The sequence below is a fragment of the Gopherus flavomarginatus genome, chromosome 2 (assembly GCF_025201925.1).
Source record: "Gopherus flavomarginatus isolate rGopFla2 chromosome 2, rGopFla2.mat.asm, whole genome shotgun sequence".
Lineage (NCBI taxonomy): Eukaryota > Metazoa > Chordata > Testudines > Testudinidae > Gopherus > Gopherus flavomarginatus.
In genome coordinates, this window is record NC_066618.1 from 161,531,612 (window position 1) to 161,552,339 (window position 20,728).

Consider the following 20,728-nt stretch of genomic DNA (forward strand, 5'->3'; position numbering starts at 1 on the left):
CAAAAAAACACCACGAGCGCCGCCCCGCCCCAAGCATGTGCTTGGTCAGCTGGTGCCTGGAGCCAGCCCTGCTCTCAGTTATAGTCACTTCTGTACAGGTCCGTAGGTCAGAAGGCTTCGTCATTCACTGTACATATAATAATCTCAACTCTACATATAAAATGATGGGGTCTAAAATGAGCTGTTACTACTCAAGAAAGATCTTGGAGTCATTGTGGATAGTTTTCTGAAAACATCCACTCAATGTGCAGCAGCAGTCAAAAAAGTGAACCATGTTGGGAATCATTAAGAAAGGGATAGATAGACAGAAAATATCATATTGCCTCTATATAAATCCATGGTACGCACACATCTGGAATATTCTGTGCAGATGTGGTTACTCCATCTCAAAAAAAGATATATTGGACTTGGAAAAGGTTCAGAAAAGGGCAACAAAAATGATTAGGGGATGGAACAGCTGCCATATGAGGAGAGATTAATAAGACTGGGACTTCTCAGCTTGGAAAAGAGACGGCTAAAGGGGGGATAGGATAGAAGTCTATACAATCACGACTGGTTTGGAGAAAGTAAATAAAGTTATTTACACTCCTTCTCATAATACAAGAATTAGGGGTTACCAAATGAAATTAATAGGCAGCAGGTTTAAAACAAACATAAGGAAGTATTTTTTCATACCATGCACAGTCAGCCTGTGGAACTCCTTGCCAGAGGATGTTGTGAAGGTCAAGTGTATAACAGAGTTCAAAAAAGAACTACATAAGTTCATGGAGGACAGGTCAATCAATGGCTATTAGCCAGATGGGCAAGGATGGTGTCCCTAGCCTCTGTTTGCCAGAAGCTGGGAATGAGTGACAGAGGATGGATCACTTGGTGATTATCTGTTCTGTTCATTTCCTCTGGGGCAGTTGGCACTGGCCACTGTCGGAAGACAGGATACTGGGCTAGATGGACCTTTGGTCTGACCCAGCACGGCCACTCTTACATCTGAAAAGCACTGGTAAGTGCTCTATAAATGCTAAGTATCAGGAGTTACAGGTATCAGTGATGCCAAAGGGGAGTAAGTAGGAGACAGAAGCAACAGCAGGAATATACAGGACAGGAGGCAGTGCTGAGGCTGACCCTACTCCAGGTACCCAACATCCTTGGATCCTGGAAGATGTGGGCATTCAGCATTAAAAGCATGGTCACAAATGCATCTTCTCTTGATTCCTGTGCAGTTCTGCTCCATGCATTTTTCATCACCTCTGAAGAGATTCCTGATTAATGTCCTCCATGCAGCCTGGATCTTTAGCTCACCTCCTTTGGTTACCTTTCCACTACGCGTGTTACTCCCTACGTGCTACACTGCTGATTTGTCCCCAGTACCACTCCCACGCAGACTCCTCTGCGGCCAGAGAGTATGGCTAGGTCACAAAGCCTTCATGAGGCTGACACTGGGTGACCAACTCATCCCTTGCCCTAGCAGAGGGGCTGGCTCAGCTGGCACTTCATGCTGCACTGGTTTCTTAGGCCAAGCTGTTATCTCCCCAATATTAACAGGCCAGAGCATGAGAGTGAGGATCCTGGGACTCCTGCATGGTAGATGGATACCAACAAGCTGCCAGGACAGTGCACATACTCATGAGTCCTATCACGCAGAAAGGCCCTGCATGCACAGACTCCCCACTGGCCAATTTACTGCCCAGTAGCATGGGGGCGTGAGAAGGATGCCCCCACCTCTCGCTTTACAATTCAGGATGCAAAACTCAGTGGTAGTTTATTTTTTTAAGTGTCTAAGAATCCATCAGCCTCCATAAGCACCTCTCTCCATGAGGCCATATAAATACATTACATACAAATACACTGGTGAATTTACAAAATGACCAGGTGCTAGTAGTGGTGGACTAAGCAGTCAGATGAATTAGTTCACATTCGACAATGCCGGGGATTTCTCACTGCTGTGCAGAGACCCCCAGAGTTGGAATCCCAGCCTAGGCAGGGGTTTGAACAGAACAGGAGCGTGGACGGACATCCCCTCAGGAGGAAGGGAGACTTCCAGGGGCACACAGGTCAACCCCATAGTTCAGTTAAGGTTCGCAGGAGAGCGGCCCAGTGGTCAATGCTCCTTGTTACCCGCTGTTGAGACCCTGATACCAAGAGCAGCCTTGGAACTGCCTGCAGTCACAGGAGGACAACGGTAGTGGGAGAGAGTCACCTAGCAGTGAGAGCGCCTCCTAGCTTCTGCTGCAGCACACTGCAAGCAAGGAAGTAGCAAGATTTCAGAACCAGCCAGCTGAAGACAGACATACCCGGGGGAGATGCTGGGCAAGGGTGTGTGTGTATGTGTGGGGCAGGGGGCATGGAAACAGACATCAGAACCCACTGGGGCTAAACCAGGTTCCTTGAGGACCTGCCTCAATGGAGGAACGAGCCTCCTACACATGCCCACCACGAGTGGTTACTAGGGAGAGCATGCATGTCTAAGCAGGCTTGATCCACAGCTGCTTGGCTTCAATGTCATAGCTCTACAGGAACAGATGACAGAGCAACACCCTTTTTCCACAGAAGGGCCAGAAATCCCATCAACCTCATCAAAGCAGGTGAGACTAGGCAATCCAAACCAATGTTGAGGGGGCAGTGGGATGAAGGGTCCCTTCGTGGAGCGTGTGTACTGCTCCCCTGCTCACGGCAGGGAAGACTCAGCAGCTTTAAATCCTTCATGTCTCCAAGAGGCTCCCACAGCCTCGGGGCACTCAGCGCACAGAGAGGGTTTTCAAGTGGTGTTTCTTCACCCCCAGTGCTGGCAGGAAGCTCCTCCTGGGGTGGGAGCCTTGCTTCTCCAGTGAAGCCTCCAGACTGCAAGGGAAGAGCAGGGGGTGGAAAACGTCAGGCTGGGGACACCATATACCAGTGTGGGGCAACGTGCTCCCCTGTCAAAGCCCAGATCAGCCAGCAAATTACGCCCATAGTTCTTTGGATCCCAGCCATCCATTGCCACCCTATCATAAGCCTGAAGAGGCACGGGGCAGGGAGAAACAGCTGTCCCCTTCAGTTCTCCCTCAGCCAATCCTTTCAGTCCCCATTGCAGAGAGACAGCCGCATTGCCCTACCCAGGGCAGATGGTTTGGGAGGCACTTCTCCAACTGCACCACTAGGGGGCAGTGGTTTCAGCTTCTTTTCTTCCCTTGACTCATACCCAGGCTCCCTGTACCATGAACAGCTCATGCCTTGCTCCTTCTGCCACGCTGCCGCTCCCAGGGTCCCGGTTGCTGGCACCTGCCCAGTACACAGTTTCATTCTTAGGCAGCTGGAGGGAGAGGCAGCATATACAAGCCTCTCAGGAGGGGGCGCTCCTGGGGGGAAATAGCTGGCTGCGGGGGAATGGCACATGGGGCCTCCCATCCCTAGGTCCTGGGGTGGTGGTGACCAAGGAGAGATCTCCCATCTGCTGATGGCTTGGTGGCCTGGGTGAAACAAGTTCTAGGGGCCACCTGCCCACAAGAAGGATGTTGGTAAATTGGAGAGAGTGCAGAGAAGAACCGAGAACCACTAAAGGATGAGAAAGCCTGCCTTCTAGTGTCAGGCTCGGGGAGCGCCATGTATTTAGCTTAACACAGAGCAGGTGAAGAGGTGACTTGATCACAGTCCAAGTATCAACAGGGGGAACAAATATTTAATACTCTTGCCATCGAGCAGAGAAAGGTCTAACACAATTCAATGACTGATGGTTGTAGCTAGACAAATTTCAACTGGAAATCAGGGGTACGTTTTTAACCTCGAGGGTAATTAACCATTGGAAAAACTAACCAAGGGCCGCGGTGGATTCTCCAGCACTGACACTTCTCCAATCAAGATTTGATGTTTTTTTTTTTAAAAGAGATCTGCTCTAGGGTTTATTCTGGAGACCTTCTCTGGCCTGCGCTAGGCAAGCCGGAGGTCAGACTGGTATCAGAATGGTCCCTTCTGGCCTTGGAATCTGTGCATCACAGATAGGACAACCTGGTACCCTTGTTGGCCTCCTCAGCAGAGAGGCCATGGATCAAGTGGGCCATGGAGACTGACTCCCCTCTTGGGCTCCCTCCAGCATGGCTGGGCATCACAGGGAGCTTGTCCTGCCTCTCCCCCATCTGTACCCAAGCTGGGGTGAATGTCTGCAGGGCTTTCCCAGCAGTCTATTCACAAAGAGCTGCCTTCTCTTCCCTGCTCAGTCTCTAGGCTAGGGCAGCCTTACCTACAGTGTCTGCTGTCGACGGCAGACTCCCCGAACAGAGATGGCTCGCTGGCCCGGATGGATTTCCTGGTGATCCTGTTGATCAGCACTTTGACTTTCCCCCAGTGCGAGCGGTCGTTCTGAGAGGAAGAGTGACAGCAGCGGTGAAGGAAGGCAGGAGTGAGGGCAGCGGCTTCTCCTGCCACGTAGGGGCAAGCCAGAGCCCTGGCACTCGAACACCCAACCCCCGTTCTCAGGGATAACTCTCTGTCAGGAGACACGGACAGGGCAGAAAGAAGGGCTTTCCCTCTGGGAGGTGCAGAGGAACCCCAAACCTCTCCCCGGTTAGAGTGGTGGGGAAGGGATAAACAAGAGTCTCAGCCACTGCCTGTCAGGAAGCATTTCCAAAAAGCCACTTCCCCTGCAACTGCTGGAAATAGAGAGGGTGGGGATCAGGCTAGGCAGGCATTGCACAGCGCTACTCTCGGTTGCAGAGCTGCTTAGCAAGCAGCACCAGGAGAGAGAATATAAAAACGGACACACTGGGTCAGACCAAAGGTCCATCTAGCCCAGTATCCTGTCTTCCGACAGTGGCCAACGCCAGGTGCCCCAGAGGGAATGAACAGAACAGGTCATCATCAAGCGATCCATCCCGTCGCCCATTCCTAGCTTCTGGCAATAAGAGTTAGACACACTGGGTAAGTGCCAGCCCACCACAGGTAAGGAAGGGCACCAGAACTAGATGCACATACAGGGTCGTCACAGCATCAGGATGATTCACATGGAATTCGTAGGGGATCCTTTTATTCTCCCTCCCCTCCCCCTCATCCCTGCTCTGCAGGGCATGAAACTTACCCTGGGTCTCATGTTTGGCGGTAGGGTATGGGCTCCCCAGTCCGGCTGATCCAGCAGGGTAGGTGAGCTGACGCAGTGCATTGCTGTCTTCCTGGAGCAGACTGGCTCATTCTCTGCAGGGAAGAGACAGCATCAGCACCCATTATCTGCTGAGTTAAAGCGACCAGCCCAGATGCAGCCCCCGGGAGAGAAGCCAGGCCATCTAGCACTAGGGCCAGCACCACATGGGCAGAGTCGGGTCAGTACTCCCTGCTTTAATGGTTTCAGAGTTGCACATCCACCTGGGAAAAGCCTCAGTCATCATTCACCAAGCTTAATTTCAGAGCCCAGACCTTTTTAATGCCAGAGACCCTGTGCTTGGCATTTACCGGAGTGGGGGTGGGAGATAGACTTCCTGGTCTGGGATCTCGCTCTTCCCAGGCCAGCGGGGGCAGCACACCCAGCCCCAAGGGGGCATGGGGCAGTGCCCTACAGGGAGAAAGCTGGCCAGTGGGGAAGCTGCTGCCAGATTGGAAGGGGGGGGCATATTCACAGGAGAGTGGAGAAATCCTTAGCAGCAGCCCTGTCCCCCTCCCCAAGGAATGAGCCACTCCAGCAAGGACATTCAATTTGCACAGCATGGGTCTCATTAATTTCAGGGGTGCAGAGAGGGAGGGGTTCTCTCCCTCCCCCCCGGCACAAGTTGGGAGCTCCTTGCCACCAGGACTTGCAGGGGAAAGGATTGGGACTTAGGGCTGCTACTCAAGCCGGGCTCACTCACCTGAGCTCCTGCTCAGGTCCTGGAGCACCCCAGTGTCTGAGGCCAAGCGCGCCCTGAAGGGGTGGGGCCTCCAAGAGTCCAGAGGCAAATCCTCTTCCTGCATTTCCACCTCTGCTCTGTTCTCAGGCTCTGACTGGGACAGCCCCTGCTCTTCTGGGGCTCTGCATGGCCTCTCCTCAGAGGGCTCTGCCTGTCAGGCAGAGAGGATGCATGGAGTGAAAAAAGCAGCTGCAGGGATTTGGGGGGTGAGGGGAAAACCCCTAGTCATTCCCACCCCCACCCTCATGGCAAAAGGAATCCCAAAACCCAGGAAAGACCCACCTTCCCCCTCTTCCTCAAAAGTACACCTTTACCTCGATATAACACTGTCCTCGGGGGCCAAAAAAATCTTACTGCGTTATAGGTGAAACTTGCTTTGATCAACCAGAGTGCGCAGCCCTGCCCCCCGGAGCGCTGCTATACCGCGTTATATCAGGTAGCGTTATATTGAGGTAGAGGTGTATCTGAGACAGCCCCACCATGGCTGGAGATCTAAGAGGACAGAGGACCCACACACACACCCCACCTTCCTCCAAGGGGATCACACAACTGCAAGGTGTACAGTGCCCCTTTCCGGGGGATACAACTGGACAAGCAGCTGCATCCTCTGAAGGAATGGTAAGACCTAGCCACTGCCCTCCCACCCTGGTTCCTAGCCACGCCCATTCCCCTGTGCCGCCCCCACCCCCACATGGCCAGCCTTACATTCTCAGCCTGCTGGCCCCACAGCCGGCTCTCCATCGCCTTCTGCTGCTGCTGGAGCTGCAGGTTGGCCTGCTGCAGTTGGGCAATCTTCTCCAGCATCAGGCAGATGTGCTCCAGGTAGCGCAGGCCCTGGCCTGGGAGGGTTAAAGAGAGGTCTCTCCGCACCTGGGGGATGACACAGCACAAAGCGTCAGGCAGAGGCATCATTGGGGACAGGGCACGACCTGCAGCTCTCAGTCGCTTCAGCCAGGGCAGCACTTGTTGCTCCCCCCAGTTTGTCAATGTCTTCCAAGGGGTCAAGGTGCCCAGAAACAAATGCAGTAACCTGGGGGGCAGGGTGAGGAGAGGTCCATGGAGGGGCTATTCACTAGAGGGGACCCATCCCACAGAGAGTGCACTAGAAACACACAGCTGGGGACGATCTGCATGGTGTGGCCAGGATGGGACAGATCAGAACCCTCCCAGCCGGGGCTGTGTTCAGACTGCAATGTCCTCTGCATCAGTTCCTGGCTCCCAGACCCCACACTGGCCTCCCCAGGAACAGCACCAATGTGAAAAGCTGATGCAGCCGCCTCCGGCCTCTCCCACAGTGGGTCCGTGCCATGAACACGCCACAACACACCCTTCTGGGGTAGGTCAGGGCAGAGCAAAGCACCTAGCCGGAGATCTGGATTTGCTGGTCTCCCAGGGCAGGGCTGGGGGCACAGTCAGATTTCCTCCAACCCCTGTAGCCCCCTGACTGCTGCCACTTCCCCAGCCACACACGCTCTGGAGAGGTAGCTAGAGAGATAGCAGCTGTTTAAGGGGTTTAAACCAGATTATGAAACTAGGGCATCCCCAATTATGCCTGATGCAGGCTGGCTCCATCCCTCTCCTCACACAGGGAGAGTGGGTCGTTTGTGGGTTTTTTGGAGTGGGGGGGAAATCGGATCTATGCCAGGGATGATCCAAGAGGAGATGGGGCTCAGGGCTTATTCAGTTCTAAGGGCAAGCAAGGAGCCAAAGCTGCAGGAGCTGGCAGAGTCCAGCCTCATCGTTCCGGGACCTACAGAGACACCCAAGCCCTACACCTCCTCCCACTTCCCAGCACAGAGCAGCGCACAGATGCACTGCACCGGGGAGGGACAGAACTGTGGACGGACACATCACAGCAGAGGACAGGTTGCGTTCAGAGAGTGGTTAAACACTTCACTGTGTAATTGGGGTTGGGGCCGGGGCCAAATGAAGGTTACATTCCCTCAGGTCACTGCCCCCTTTGCTTACTGGGGAGGTTGTGAACTTCCCTCACAGCAGGGGAACCCCCCACTTCCACGTCAGCTGGAAGTACAAGCCCCCTGTTATACTGATGGGAAGCACAAAGTCCATAGAGCAGCAGCCTTTTCCCCACCCAACAGCTCCTCTCAGCCAGGCAATCCCATCTCAGGTCAATGGGTCCAGCATCTGTGTGTCCGCATGGCACCTGTATCCTGCCACTGCCATTGGCCTCTGGTCCTTGGACCAACCCCTGGAATGCAGCCTGCAGCACTGAGCTTCGGTGTCTCCAGGTGACTGGCCAGAGCTCCAGCCAGTGACCAGCCCAGACTGGGAAGCCCAGCAGACTCCCACAGATCCTGTGCTTCTAGTCCGAAGGGCTGTGGGGAGCCAATGGGCCTCTCTGTATCTACCCAGCCTTCTTGTGTCCCAACCCCCCTGCCAGACGCTCAGCCCCTGGAAGGACCCAGACACTGGATAGTTTCAGGAGCTGGGCTGGAAGGGGGTCTCAGGCTGGGAAGGGATTGCACAGCGCTACTCCTGCCTGGGGAACTGCTTAGCAGGGGGCTGGAGAGCTGCCCCCACAGGGTGAAGGGGAGAGGAGCAAGGAGGAGTTCCAGCAGCAGGCTGTTCTGTCTGGCAACACAGGATCTCATCTGCTCGGCCTAGTGGTATCCTGGCCCCTCGAAGCCCAAGGGTGAGGGGGTCTCATTGACCCCCATCCCATCTCACTGTTCCCCTGCAGCTGTACGGTACTTCCCCATGGCTCACACCAACCCAGCTGGCACTATGGACTGACAGTCAGTGCCACAGCCACAGACCTTGGGCGAGTTCCTTTGGTTCTCTCTGCCTCAGCTTCCTCAACCTGTAGCTATAAAGCATCAAAACTTCCTCCCCAGTGCTGCCACCAGCTCCCAGCCCCACTGCCACCCTCACCTAGCCTGTAGGAGCTGCCCCTCACCCTGGCAGTCAGAGCAGGGGATGCAGGGCCGGTGCAACCACTAGGCAAACTGGGCGGCCGCCTAGGGCCCCTAGTGGTTGAGAGCGCCTACAAGCCCGCTCAGGCGAGGAGGTGGAGTGGAGGTGAGCTGGGGCGGAGGGAGAGCCGCCCACAGTAATGGTGGGGGGGTGCACAGGGGAACCGCTCCCCGCCCCAGATCACCTCCACTCTGCCTCCTCCACTGAGCACACAGCCCGAGCTCTAAGTCTCCTCCAATCGGTGCCGCAAGCCTGGGAAGGGAGGAAAATTAGAGCGACACCGGTGTGCTCAGTGGAGGAGGCGGAGCTGAGGTGAGCTGGAGTGGGCTCCCCGGCCGGGGTTAACTTCTATGGGCCTGGGGGCCTCCCTGGGCGGGGTTAGCTGCCACGGGGGTGGGGGGGCAGCAGGCTCCCCGGGTTGGGGGCTGACTTAGCTGCCGTGGGGGAGGGCTCTGATGGGGGCAGAGTTAGCTGCCGCCGTGGGTGGGGTTAGCTGGGGTGGGTGGCGCAAGGGAGAAGTTTCGCCTAGGGTGCGAAACTTTCTTGCACCGGCCCTGGGGGATGACCCCAACATGCCACTATCCACCAACAAACGCAGGGCGAGGGACTGCAGCATCCCCAGAGGGCTCTGTACATTGGACAGGCCCCACAGACATCCTGGGACCTCTAAGGGGCAAAGGAGGAGCCAACCCACCTGGAGTGAGTGAGAGGAGATGGGACCAGTTGGCCTCTCCCCACACTGCCACTAACCCAGCAGAGCCAGGCACAGATGTAAGGCCTAAGAGCTCTACACCTCAGCTCATTAGCAATAGCTCTAATGAGTCATTGCAAACATGCATCAAGCAGGCCATGCTGCATGGACCAGCACAAGGCTTCGGGACCCTGGAATGAGTGCTCTGGAGAGGGGCAGGTGCACCAGCAAAGCAGCTGGAGGGGACAACGCATACAGGATCCCAGCAAATTCCCTTTCAATGACCCACAGGCTAGCCCTACAGGGGGAACTGGCACTGCCTCCATGCCAAAGAGAACAGAGGTCACATGACCAGAGGGCATTACATCTCAGGATAGGAATCACCAGGACGCTTGGACATAGGAGCCAGGTGAAACCTCATGACTATAGTTGGGCAACACCTTCAGCCAAAACGTGAACATGCAGATTCAGCAACTCCGAGACAGCGCCTTGAATAAGGGGGTGCTGGGGGGTGTTGTTTTTGGGGGGGAGAGAGGGGGCTGCAGGAATCACAATGGATGGGGAGATGGACAACAAAATTCCAGACAAAAAAGTCAAAATGATTCAACTGAAAATTGTTTGCTGTGTTGTTGTAGCTGCGTGGGTCCCAGGATAGGAGAGAGACAGACAGACAAGATGGGGGAGGCAGAGGAGCTTGAAGAAGAGCTCTGTGCAGCTCAGAACTTGTCTCTTTCACCAACAGAAGTTGGCCCAATAAAATATATTACCTCCCCTCCTCGTCTCGATTCAGAACGACTTTTTTTCCCTGAAATTTCCTTCCATTTAGTTTCAAAAATACAAAACCTCGACATCAAAACAAACCTTTCCTTTGACCCCAAACTAATTTTTTCCCCACTCTTTGTACTGCCAGCAAACTGGAAAGTCAGTTATTGGCCCAGTTCCGCTTACAACCAGCCCAGCTTCTGTCCACGCCACTTGGAGCATCCCAACTTAGTCATCACAGGAGCAGTGATGACACCACAATCTAATTAGAGGCACTTCCACGTGCTTGTGTCATGGGATGGAAATGTGGAGCGTTTCCCTATCTGAAACCACCACACCCTGCCTGTGGCAAAATGGGCTAGAGGTGGCGGGGAGATAGCCATCTTGTCTTCCCTGCCCCCAATGCAGGGGAGAGCACACAGGTTTCCTTGCAGCAGTGCCTGCGGCCCAGAGCACATCACATCACCCAGGGAGCTGTGTTTCAGCTGCTGCTATCTTTACACTATGGCATCAACATGAGGCTGCTGCTCCATACAGAACCACAACGTCTCTTAACCCATTGGCCCCATAGAGGCCACACCTGCTGGAAGTCAGTCCAGTTGCTACAGGTCTCGGGGGGAGGGGGGGGAGGGGAGGAGGGAGTTGTCCCTCGTCTCCACCCCAGCCAGCCCCTATTGAACCACAAGGAAGCCTGTTCCTGGCACTCACCTCCTCCTCTGCCTCCTCTCCACAGGACTCAGTGCTCTGCTCCTCTAGGCTCCGGTGGCTGGAGAGGTCTTGGCTGTGTCCCTCTGCAGCCCCCTCTTTTCCACTCAGCCCCTGCAAGCTGTAGGAGGCCAACAGCTCCAGTTCCACCAAGCTCAGGCTCTTCCGGCCGAGCGGTTTGGAAGAGCGGCTGGGCGCATGGAGCTTCCGGGAGCGCTGCAGCACCTGGGCCAGCTTCTTGCTGACTGACAGGTTCCGGAGGTAGGCCCGCTCCCGGAGAGGGTCTGGCTCCTCTGGCCCCTCTCCTTCGGGGCAGCCCTCCTCTGGGTCACTGGCAGCAGAGTCTGCAGTGGAGGGCTGGAACCCATCAAGACAGTCCAGAGAGAAGCTGCTCTCCGAGCCCAGCGGGGTGGAGGGTGAGTTCTCGTTGCCTGCCATCTCCACCCCGGAGTCCTCTGACTCCGACTTGAGGAGCCGCCCGCTCTTGGGGAAGAGGCCCAGCTGGTGGGGGAGGCCAGGCTCTGTCGGTGACCCAGCCGGGCCCCATAGGCCCAGCTCGCCGCTCATTCTGCTGCCCCGCTGTGGCTCGGGAGCGGGATCCGTGCTCTCTCCGGAGGCTTCCTGCAGCTTGCGGTAGACGCTGGCCGAGGTTAACACCACACAGCTCTCCCAGGGCTTCCGTGTGCCATCTGCGAGGGAAGGGAGATGCACTGTCAGAGAGGCTGGCTCCATCCCTCCTCCAGAGCACCGCAGCCCTGTCTCCTCCTTACCTGTGGCTATTCGAATATGGTACCTGCCCAGCCGGCAAGCCCTCCCCCGACTCCAGCCTTCTTCCCTGCCCCATGCCTATCCCTTATTGCTCCATGTGAATTCCAAGAACAAGGCAGCTCCTGGTGATTCAGGCGGGCGGGGAGTTTCAGGGAGAAACGCGCTCTGCGTGTGTGTGGGGGGCAGGGGGAGTTCACCATGGAAGTTTGTGCAAAGGGTAAAGACAAGCACATGCATCTCCGTAGTCCTTGGGACATCAGGGGCCAGCCACTGCAGTCCCCTGCCCCTGCTCCCCTCCTTTTACAAGGTATGTGTCAATCTAGCCCTCACTGAAAGCATCGTTCTACCCGGAACCAGTCGGCCAGCTGTGTGCAAGCCTCCCCCAGCCCACGCTGCTAATCCTGACCCGCAGCTTTGCCAGCGCCTCAGTCCTGACCCACAGCTCCCCAGCTATTCCAGCCCGGTGCACTCCCACAGCTCTGCCCTGCTCTTCCTGACTAGTGACTCCCACCTGGCTTTACTGAGAAACCTCATCTCCCAGCTCTGAGGTCCCCATTCCAGCTCTGCTGATGCACCCTTGATACCCTGACAGCCCCCTGCTGTTAGTCCATTTCTGGGCCTCCCACACAGCTCTGCCTATGCACTTCCATGCAGCATGTCCTGTCTCAGCCCTCTCCTGAATAACTTTGGGCCGCTTGATAAAGAGAAACACCCCAGGGAGACAAGGAAGACACTCACCCTCCTGTCCCCTCATTGAATCCTCCACTCCACTCCCAAGCTGTGGCTCAGCTAAGCTGTTTAAGGAACAAAAATCCACCTCTACCATCACCCCAGCCCTTCCCATGAACAGCTTAGGCGCAGTCAGAAGCATTAGTATCCTACTGCATTGCCTCAGGGCTACAGCAGCCCACCGTCATCCAGAGCCAGCTCCTCTGCTTCCCCTTCGGACTCACACCACTTGGACCAAGGGTAGAGTCCTCCCTCTCCATCCACCTCCTCCACCCACTGCCTCTCGCTCTCAGCTTTAGGGTCTGCTCCTACAAAAAAGTCTACTGTGAAAACGCAAGGCTCTCCCCTCCTCCATCCCCCACCCATCTCTGGGGTTTCCAGCCTCCCAGGCAAACCACAGGTGTAGGGACTCAAGCTGCCCTGAGTCATTTTTGTCCTTTCCCCTGGCCTGGGACCTCACCTCCTCCAAGCCAGAGCACAACCCTCCATGAAGTCCTGGGAGGCGTGTGCATTAGAGGTAGAGGACACAGTAACTGTCTGCAGATATGTTGGGGAGATGAGCTGGAGGCACAAGAGTTATCGGGGAACGCTTTCCCAACAGAGAGCCACCTGGCTGCGGGACCCTCTCCGAGAGGGATGGGAGCTGCTGGTGCCTGGGACATTTGTGACTGGAGTGGGCAGCAGGGATGGATCCTGCCTTGTCCCTGGCTGCAGAACACAGAGGTCTGAGCTAGTTTCTGCAAGGGCAGCTCAGAGAGGGTCACTCGCCATTTCCCTGGAAGCTGCATCCATCTCCCTGCACTGTGACCCCAGCCCTCCCCCAGCAGCTGGGTTAGTAATTGGGATCCTTTGACCTCAGGTTCTTACACCCAGACTGGTGGATTCATTCTGCATTTTGCAGCCTATTGCTAAGCACGCATCTGACAGCCCTGCGCATCCCAAATCTCCCTGGAAACATCCTCTGGGGCCCGACCCAGATCCCAGGTCCTTTGTGAATCGCATTGCAGAAGCTCTTTGTAAACAGCTCCCTCCTGGCACCAGGCCCAAACCGCATTCCTTGGCGCTGAGCGAGCCAAGGCTCCGCTGAAACTGCCACTCTCACCACGTCACTCCGTGAGAGGGTCAAGTGTCCTCCAGTCCAGGGAAGGGTGCTGGCTCAAGGGTTGTCAGCAGCTGGTGCTTTCATTTGGACACCACAGCCCTGCTGCACGGAGCGATAACTTCTGCACGGAGCGATAACTTCCCCGATCAGCACAGCTGTCCCTGCCCCACTCCTCACGCTGTCGGCAGGCACCAGGATTTAAGAGCCCTGTTTCTACACTTCCCTTGCCACTAGCACACACAAGTCGCCCTCCCCACCGCTATTAGGGATACTGACTAGGGCAGGTGCGGACAAACTTTTTGGCCTGAGGACCTCATCGGGTTTCGGAATTTGTATAGATGACCGGTTAGGGGAGGCTGTGCCTCCCGAGACAGCCAGGAGTGGCCAAGCCCCCCAACCCCTATCCACCCCTCGATTCTCGCCCTCTCATGGCCCCCCCGGGACCCCTGCCCCATCCACCCCCACACACTCCCTGTCCCCTGACCACCCCCGGAACCCCTACCCCGACTGCCCCCCACCGCCCTATCCAACCCCCCCCTCATTCCTGACTGCCCCCCTGGGACTCCTGCCCCATCCAACCACCCCTTCTCCCTGTCCCCTGAAACCCCTGACCCTGACTGTCCCCCACTGCCCCATCCAACCCCCCCTCCTTCTTGACTGCCCCCCTGGGATCCTTGGCCCCATTCAATCCCCATTCCCTGCCCTCTGACTGCCCCAACCCCTATCCGCACCCCCACCCCTTGACCACCACCCCAAACTCCCCTGCCCTCTATCCACCCCACCCCCCTGCTTCCCATCCTCTTACCGCGCTGCCTGGAGCACAGATGGCTGGTGGCACTAGAGCTGCGCTGCCCAGAGCACCAGGACAGGCAGCAGCGCTGCCCGCTGGGAGCCAGCCACGCCACTGCACAGCTCAGAGCACCGGGTCAGGCCGGGCTCTGCAGCTGCGCTGCCCCAGGAGCTTGCAGCCCCACTGCCCAGAGCATTGCGCTGGCAGCGGAGCGAGCTGAGGCTGCTGGCCAGGGGGAACAGCAAGGGAGGGGCCGGGGTGAGCCTCCTGGGGCTGGAGCTCAGGGGCCAGGCAGGAGGGTCCCATGGGCCGGATGTAGCCCAAGGGCCGTAATTTACCACCTCTGGACTAGGGACAACATACCCCAGCCTGATCAGGGAAGCCAGAGGGAACAGACCTGCCAGCAACACAGAGCCCAGCACTATCCTGTGGAGGCCAGGTGGAAAGCACGATCCACTGCGGCGTTAACGGGTTCCATGAGGATGCAAATCCCATCCTCCCTGCCTGCGAGGGTAAGTCAGCCCAATGCAGGCCTCTTAGGAAGGGAGAGATGCCCTCCCATAAGACTAACCCAGCCACTAAGGTGCCCCAATCTGGGCTCTGCCAGTGACTCGTTCTCTCTCCAGCAGGGATGGAAAAGGGGCTTCCATTGGCCGACATAGCCCATGCCCCACACTGGGGTCAGCACAGCCAGCTCCTCAGGTGGGGGCCTGACCCACAGTCTCCAGTCACTGCCCAGAGAATACAAGTCACCCACTTTCTGCTGGGAGACAAGATGCCGTTTCCCACGCAACACACGGCTTAAAGCCACAAAGCCAGGTCTCTGCTAGGGGAGACAACGGCTTGGGATCGGCCTCTCTGCCGCCGCTACATCCACCTTCAGAGCAGGCAATATTACCCTTCCCTGATCCCCAGAGACTGGGCCTGCCCCAGAGCCCCCCAGCAGGGAATGTTTCTAGAAACCAACACCATCCCTCCCCCCTTCTCTGGCATCCTGGGAACATTAGAGGCCAAAGACACTTATCTGTGCAGCTGGGCTGGGTTCAGTTCCCCTGATGGATGGATGCTGCATTGCCTGGGGAGGGCCCAGCAGTGAGATAGCTGGGTCAACTGCTTATCTACGTGAGACACAGGCAGGAATGCATCTGCCATCACCTTGCAATAATTGCACCCAGTGTAACCAGCAAGACTCACTTGTAAATTGCAGTCTCATATCTCCTCCCATCACAGGTGCCCAAAACCCACAGTGTGAAAGTGTCAGGAAGTGGGGGGAGGGGCCCAGAAAGAAGATCCTCCAAGACCAGATAGACAAGCTTTCATTCCCATGCTGCCGGACAGGTGGATCTAGGCTTTGAGCCACAAGCGCTGGCAGTTGCGCATGCCCCCAGGTGCTACATGGGAGGAAGCCCTCTAGATGGTCTGGCTATCTGTTAAGAAGCCTTTCCACCCGCTGACCCCACCCATGGGCCAATGTGATGGTTTAGGGGTTAAGAGTGGCTTTGGGACAACCAACCAGCCACATGGATTTCAGATTTTAATATGTTATTAAAACTAACGTTAAAAAATGATATAGTACACAGGTTAAGAAAAGAGTGTCTGTACATCCGGGTGTAGTGCTTAGATTACCCACCAATACAAAGTTTGTTTTTAAAGTCATAAGATACATATAGTGCATAATTAGCAATAACCCAAATGTAGGTGAATAAATTTAAGAATACGGTTTAGATATTAGCAGCCAAGAGTTCGGGTACATCACTCATGAAAAGTTATACAGAGAGTTGGTTGTGGAAAGCAAATATAGCAATGGGTGAAGATTGTCCCTCAGCCATTGAGAATTTAGGGTAGGTTGTCCATTTAGAAAATACAATCCATGAGGAAAGTATTTCAGTTACTTTCCCAACTGTGCATCTACTAGGACACCAGTTTATTTCACACACCTCTCCTTGTTTTAGCAAAAAGAGCTCTCCCAATTCCCTTATTTCAGCTCCTTCCTTAAGCAAAAGTATTACTCTTAAGATTACTACGAACTAAGAACAAATCTTAAATCTGGACAGAGGAGGAGGAGAAACAACCACACAGACACCAACATTTCAAACTTGAGCATCTACAAAGCTAAGTAATTAGATCAACAGATAAGACCCTGAGTAAATGGCTAGATCAGGGGTAGGCAACCTATGGCACTCGTGCTGATGGCAGCACGCAAGCTGATTTTCAGTGGCACTCACACTGCCCAGGTCCTGGCCACCGGTCTGAGGGGCTCTGCATTTTAATTTAATTTTAAATGAAGCTTCTTAAACATTTTAAAAGCCTTATCTACTTTACACACAACAGTAGTTGAGTTATATATTATAGACTTACACAAAGAGGCCTTCTAAAAACGTTAACATGTATTACTGGCACGCAAAACCTTAAATTAGAGTGAATAAACGAAGACTTGGCACACCACTTCTGAAAGGTTTCTGACTCCTGGGCTAGATCTTCCAGAACTGACAAGTGTCCTGCTCCCACTTCAGACAGAGCTGCAGGTGCTCAGCACATCTGAAAAGTGGGTTAGATCACTCAGGGCTTGTCTACACATGAAAGCTAAACTGGACTAAGGTAGGGTGTGAATTTAAAGCAGATTAACGATTCTGGATTAGTTTCACATATGGACAGATTTATGCCGAATTAGCTTAACTCCGGATATACTGGGAGTGGGAGACACCCCATGTAGACAAGCCCTAAACATTGATTTAGATATCTAGCTTTATCGACACCTATGTCTGAAACATAGGAGTTGGCTGTGGTCAAGCGCATGTCATGGTACAGGTCATGCATGGCGTTGTGCTGAGCCTAGTGTGGGGCCCGGGCTGTGGCAGCTGATGGAAACCCCTTTTCCATCCCTTTTGGAGAGAGAACAAGTCACCGGCAGAGCCCAGATTTGAGTATCTTGTCTGTCAGAGTTGGTCTTATGGGAGGGCCGCTCTCCCTTCCTGAGAGCCCTGCATTGGGCTGATTTAATCCTCACAGGCAGGGAGGACAGGATTTGTGTCTAGAGACCAAGATGTAGGGCCACACCTGGACACATAGACTATCCAACACATCCACATAATTTCTTGTTTGCACCCCACTACAGGACGGCTTCTCAGCTAGTTCTTTATGTAGTTAATCATACACAAACAATGCTACTACAATAGTTTGCTTTGAAGATGCATGGTTCAATGCCAGAGCTATGTCTGAACAGTCAATAATTGCCTCACAAGGTGTTGTGAGTCAGCTGAGCTAAGACAGAGATACTAGAAAGGTTAAGTAACTTGCCCAAGGTCATGCACCAACTCATGAATTCCTGGACTCTGGTTTCATGCTCGGTCCACTAGACCACACCACATTTGCCTCACATTCCAGGAAGTATCCTGACCAAAACAGAAGTGACACAAGACCAAGATTTCATTTATACCATACACTGCAGATTATCAAGAGCCTATTGGTTTTTGAGCAAGATAAGACAGATACCTAAACAGCACATGCAACCAAAAGGCAAATGCATGTAGGACTGGCAAGCAGATTAATGCCCAATCAGACAAGCAGCAGTTAAATCTGCAGCATTCATCATTTCCTTTAAACAACAACTTTGCAATTAATGGCCAAAAAAAAACACCTTGCAGGGACATTTTTATACAAATTCCAGTAATTCTCAAATATTTCCATCAGCCTGCAGGACTGTTAGCTCCACCCCCAGTTTCAAGGTAGGGTGGAATGTACATACACAAGGTAGTTTTACAAGGAAAGACTGGAGGGAACAAATTATAACAGATACATGGGGCCTCTTGCCACCCTTTCTCTCTCTCACACACGTGTATTTAATGCTCATGCTAGCACAGCCCTGCTGATTTCCTTATTCCCAGGACAGACCCAGCACCAGCAACTGATGCATAAGCTTCCTCCCTGCCCTTTCCACATGTCCATGCTGCCAACATACCTCAGTGCTGACCAAGAGGGAGCTCTGCATGGCCTGCTCAGTTCTTTGCCTTGGTCTGCTGCTAACACCTGTGGCTATTGGTAGCTGAACTGGGGCTTTCAGTTACTACGGATCTGAGTTGGATTTGATCCTATAAACCAGAACTGAAAGCCTCCTTGTTCTGTCAACAGTTCCAAACCCACTAGCCTCCTCCAGTATGTAGCTGAGTCAGCTGTCCATGGCACACCTCCACTTGGACATAGGTGTGGCATGTACACAGCCCCCATGCAGGGAGCTCAGAGACTCACTGCTGGCTTCTCGCTATGAATGGTTTCCAGCTCCCTCTCGCCTGCATCCTAGCTCCTTTCCCTGCATGGCTGTGTCTTTCCCACCCCTCTGAGGAGTCCCCTTTTCCATGTTGGAAGAGGAAATAGGGTTCAAAATAATCCAGGGGAAATAGGGCAGGGCTGAACTCAGAGCTAGGCTCAGAAGGGAGATTGACTGACACCCCCACCCTGCATGTCAAGCAGCGAGTCACTGGCAGAGCCAGGAACAGAATCCAGGAAACCCCTGCTGAACCCCCCACACCCAAAGCACTGAGCCCCACTGGAATTGTTCTGGGACTCTGAATTACAGAGCAGCACAAGTGTTATTGCTCCTCACAGGACTGTGTTGTGATCTCGGCTGGAGGTCAGCAGTCCTGGCGGGACAGACAAAGCCACAGATGGGCTGGTCTGAGTCTCCACAGCTCAGCCAGGTCCACACCAGCACACCGCTAAACTGGTTCGGAAAACCGGTTTCACCAGCAAGTTGGATAGTGGCTGCACTACAGAGACATGGCCATGTTTGACATGAGGTGTCAAGAACAGCAGTGGAAAGAGCAGTTACCCTCTCTGCTCCAGAGGTCCCTAGCTACACTCCTTGTCTGGATGGATGGACGGCGGGGTCCCAAACATGTTTCTGTGTAACATGGGGTTCTGGTGTGGAAAAGGTTGAGAACAACTTAAGTACAGTGGAAGTACGAGTGTGTCTAGCTCAATGGAAAAACATCTGCTCTGGGCTAAACCACTGATAGGAGCCATGGTCAGGGATGACTCTGGAGACCTGTACCCCAGGAAGGAGTGAGCCCCAGAAGGAAGCACAGTTTGTGTGCTGTGAATACACCCCTTCCCCACCCCCCAAAGGAACTCCAGCAGAAAGCACTGGCACCTACTGGCCTTCCATAAGCCCCTTCCCCAGTGCAGAAGAACACCAGCCCAGGAGCCCCCTGTGCTGGGGAGATCAGAACTAAGGGAGGGGCAAGCCCATTCCGGACCAAGTTAGCTTCGCCCCTTCCCTCAAAGAGAGGGAGCTGCAATGTGGAGCACTGCGCCTTGGGGCAGTTTGTTTGCCTGGGCTGGATCGCATAGAGCCCAAACGGCAAACAAATCCAAAGCCGACTGACGCCTATTCGGGTGCACGGAGCAGGGAGTGCCCTAGGGTGCCTGCAGGCCCAAACAGAGCAGGAAGCTCCCCAGAAATGGGACGCCCATCAAGCACCCAGGCAGGAACCTTCCCTAAGGCGCCCAGAAACAAGGGCCTGGCGTGGGGGTGACGGGGCCAAGGGAAAGTCTGGGAAACAGGAACCCCCGCAGGGAGCCCCGCACCTCGCGGACCAGACTCGTTCCCTACTAACAGGGCGCCCTGAGACCCCCTGCGAGGCGCGGGGCAGAAGAGAGCGCCCCGTGGAGAGGAGAAGCTCTGGGGGGAGAACCGGGGCCGCTCTCGGCTGCGGGCAGAGGAGTCTCAGCGCCTGTCCGCGGGGCAGGAACCCCGGAGCCAGCTGCGCGCATGGAAGGGCGCTGGAAAGCCCCGGGGCGCAAAGGGAGCGGAGAGAGCCCAGGGCTCCCCCAGCCCTTCCGCGGCCACCACCCCCGCGGGGCTCACCTCGGCTCCAGAGCGGCTCCACGGCGAAGACCCGCCGCCTCCTCAGCATCTCCCTGCAGCGCCGAGCGGACACCGGCTCCTGCCCCGTGTGCGTGCGCCCCCCTCGGCTGGCTCCTGGCCGCGTTCTGCGGGGAGGGGTCTGCCTGGGCTGGGACACTCCCGGAGGCCGGCTCCCCCCGCCGGAGGGGCGGAGAGAAGGGGGTGTGAATGGACTGGGGGGGGGGTATTGACGAGCACCCGGGTGGGGGTTGAGGAGAAAATCTTTGTTCACGCCCTAGGATTTAGGCTCGGGAGGGAAGAGTCCTGCCCAGCCAGCCCTCGCTGTGCTACAGCTGTCCCTTTTGTTGGCTTGTGAACGGGAAAATAAATCACTCATCATAAAGCTGTCGAAACCGCCGGTGCCGCAGCCCCTCTCCAGAATCGGCCGAGGGAGCTAATCTCTCATGGACAAGGAGAGGGGGTGATTGGCATAAAGCCCCGCTCAGGAGTGAGGATATTACAGCCACATGAACCCAGATCCTCAAAGGCACCTAACTAACCG

At 55.0% G+C, this 20,728-nt stretch overlaps 1 protein-coding gene across 1 annotated transcript; it reads right to left on the reverse strand.

Annotated features, from left to right (window-relative positions):
• Positions 1 to 1,703: 1,703 nt before the first annotated feature.
• C2H8orf58 (chromosome 2 C8orf58 homolog) lies at positions 1,704 to 20,295 on the reverse strand. The gene is made up of 7 exons (XM_050940080.1): positions 20,188 to 20,295; positions 10,939 to 11,624; positions 6,549 to 6,713; positions 5,805 to 5,994; positions 5,045 to 5,157; positions 4,211 to 4,329; positions 1,704 to 2,835 (listed from the first exon to the last, which is right to left on the reverse strand). Exons 1-7 carry the CDS (start codon positions 20,234 to 20,236, stop codon positions 2,733 to 2,735), a joined length of 1,425 nt encoding a protein of 474 aa, XP_050796037.1. The 5' UTR covers positions 20,237 to 20,295; the 3' UTR covers positions 1,704 to 2,732.
• Positions 20,296 to 20,728: the final 433 nt, after the last annotated feature.

Bases quoted from the DNA above. Each gene is read 5' to 3' on its own strand.
- C2H8orf58 (XM_050940080.1), bottom strand. From the start codon at position 20,236: ATGCTGAGGAGGCGGCGGGTCTTCGCCGTGGAGCCGCTCTGGAGCCGA. The intron at 11,625-20,187 runs GTGAGCCCCGCG...CTTCCCTCGCAG, and splicing joins GGAGCCGCTCTGGAGCCGAG to ATGGCACACGGAAGCCCTGG. The intron at 2,836-4,210 runs GTAAGGCTGCCC...CTTCCCTTGCAG, and splicing joins GTCGACAGCAGACACTGTAG to TCTGGAGGCTTCACTGGAGA.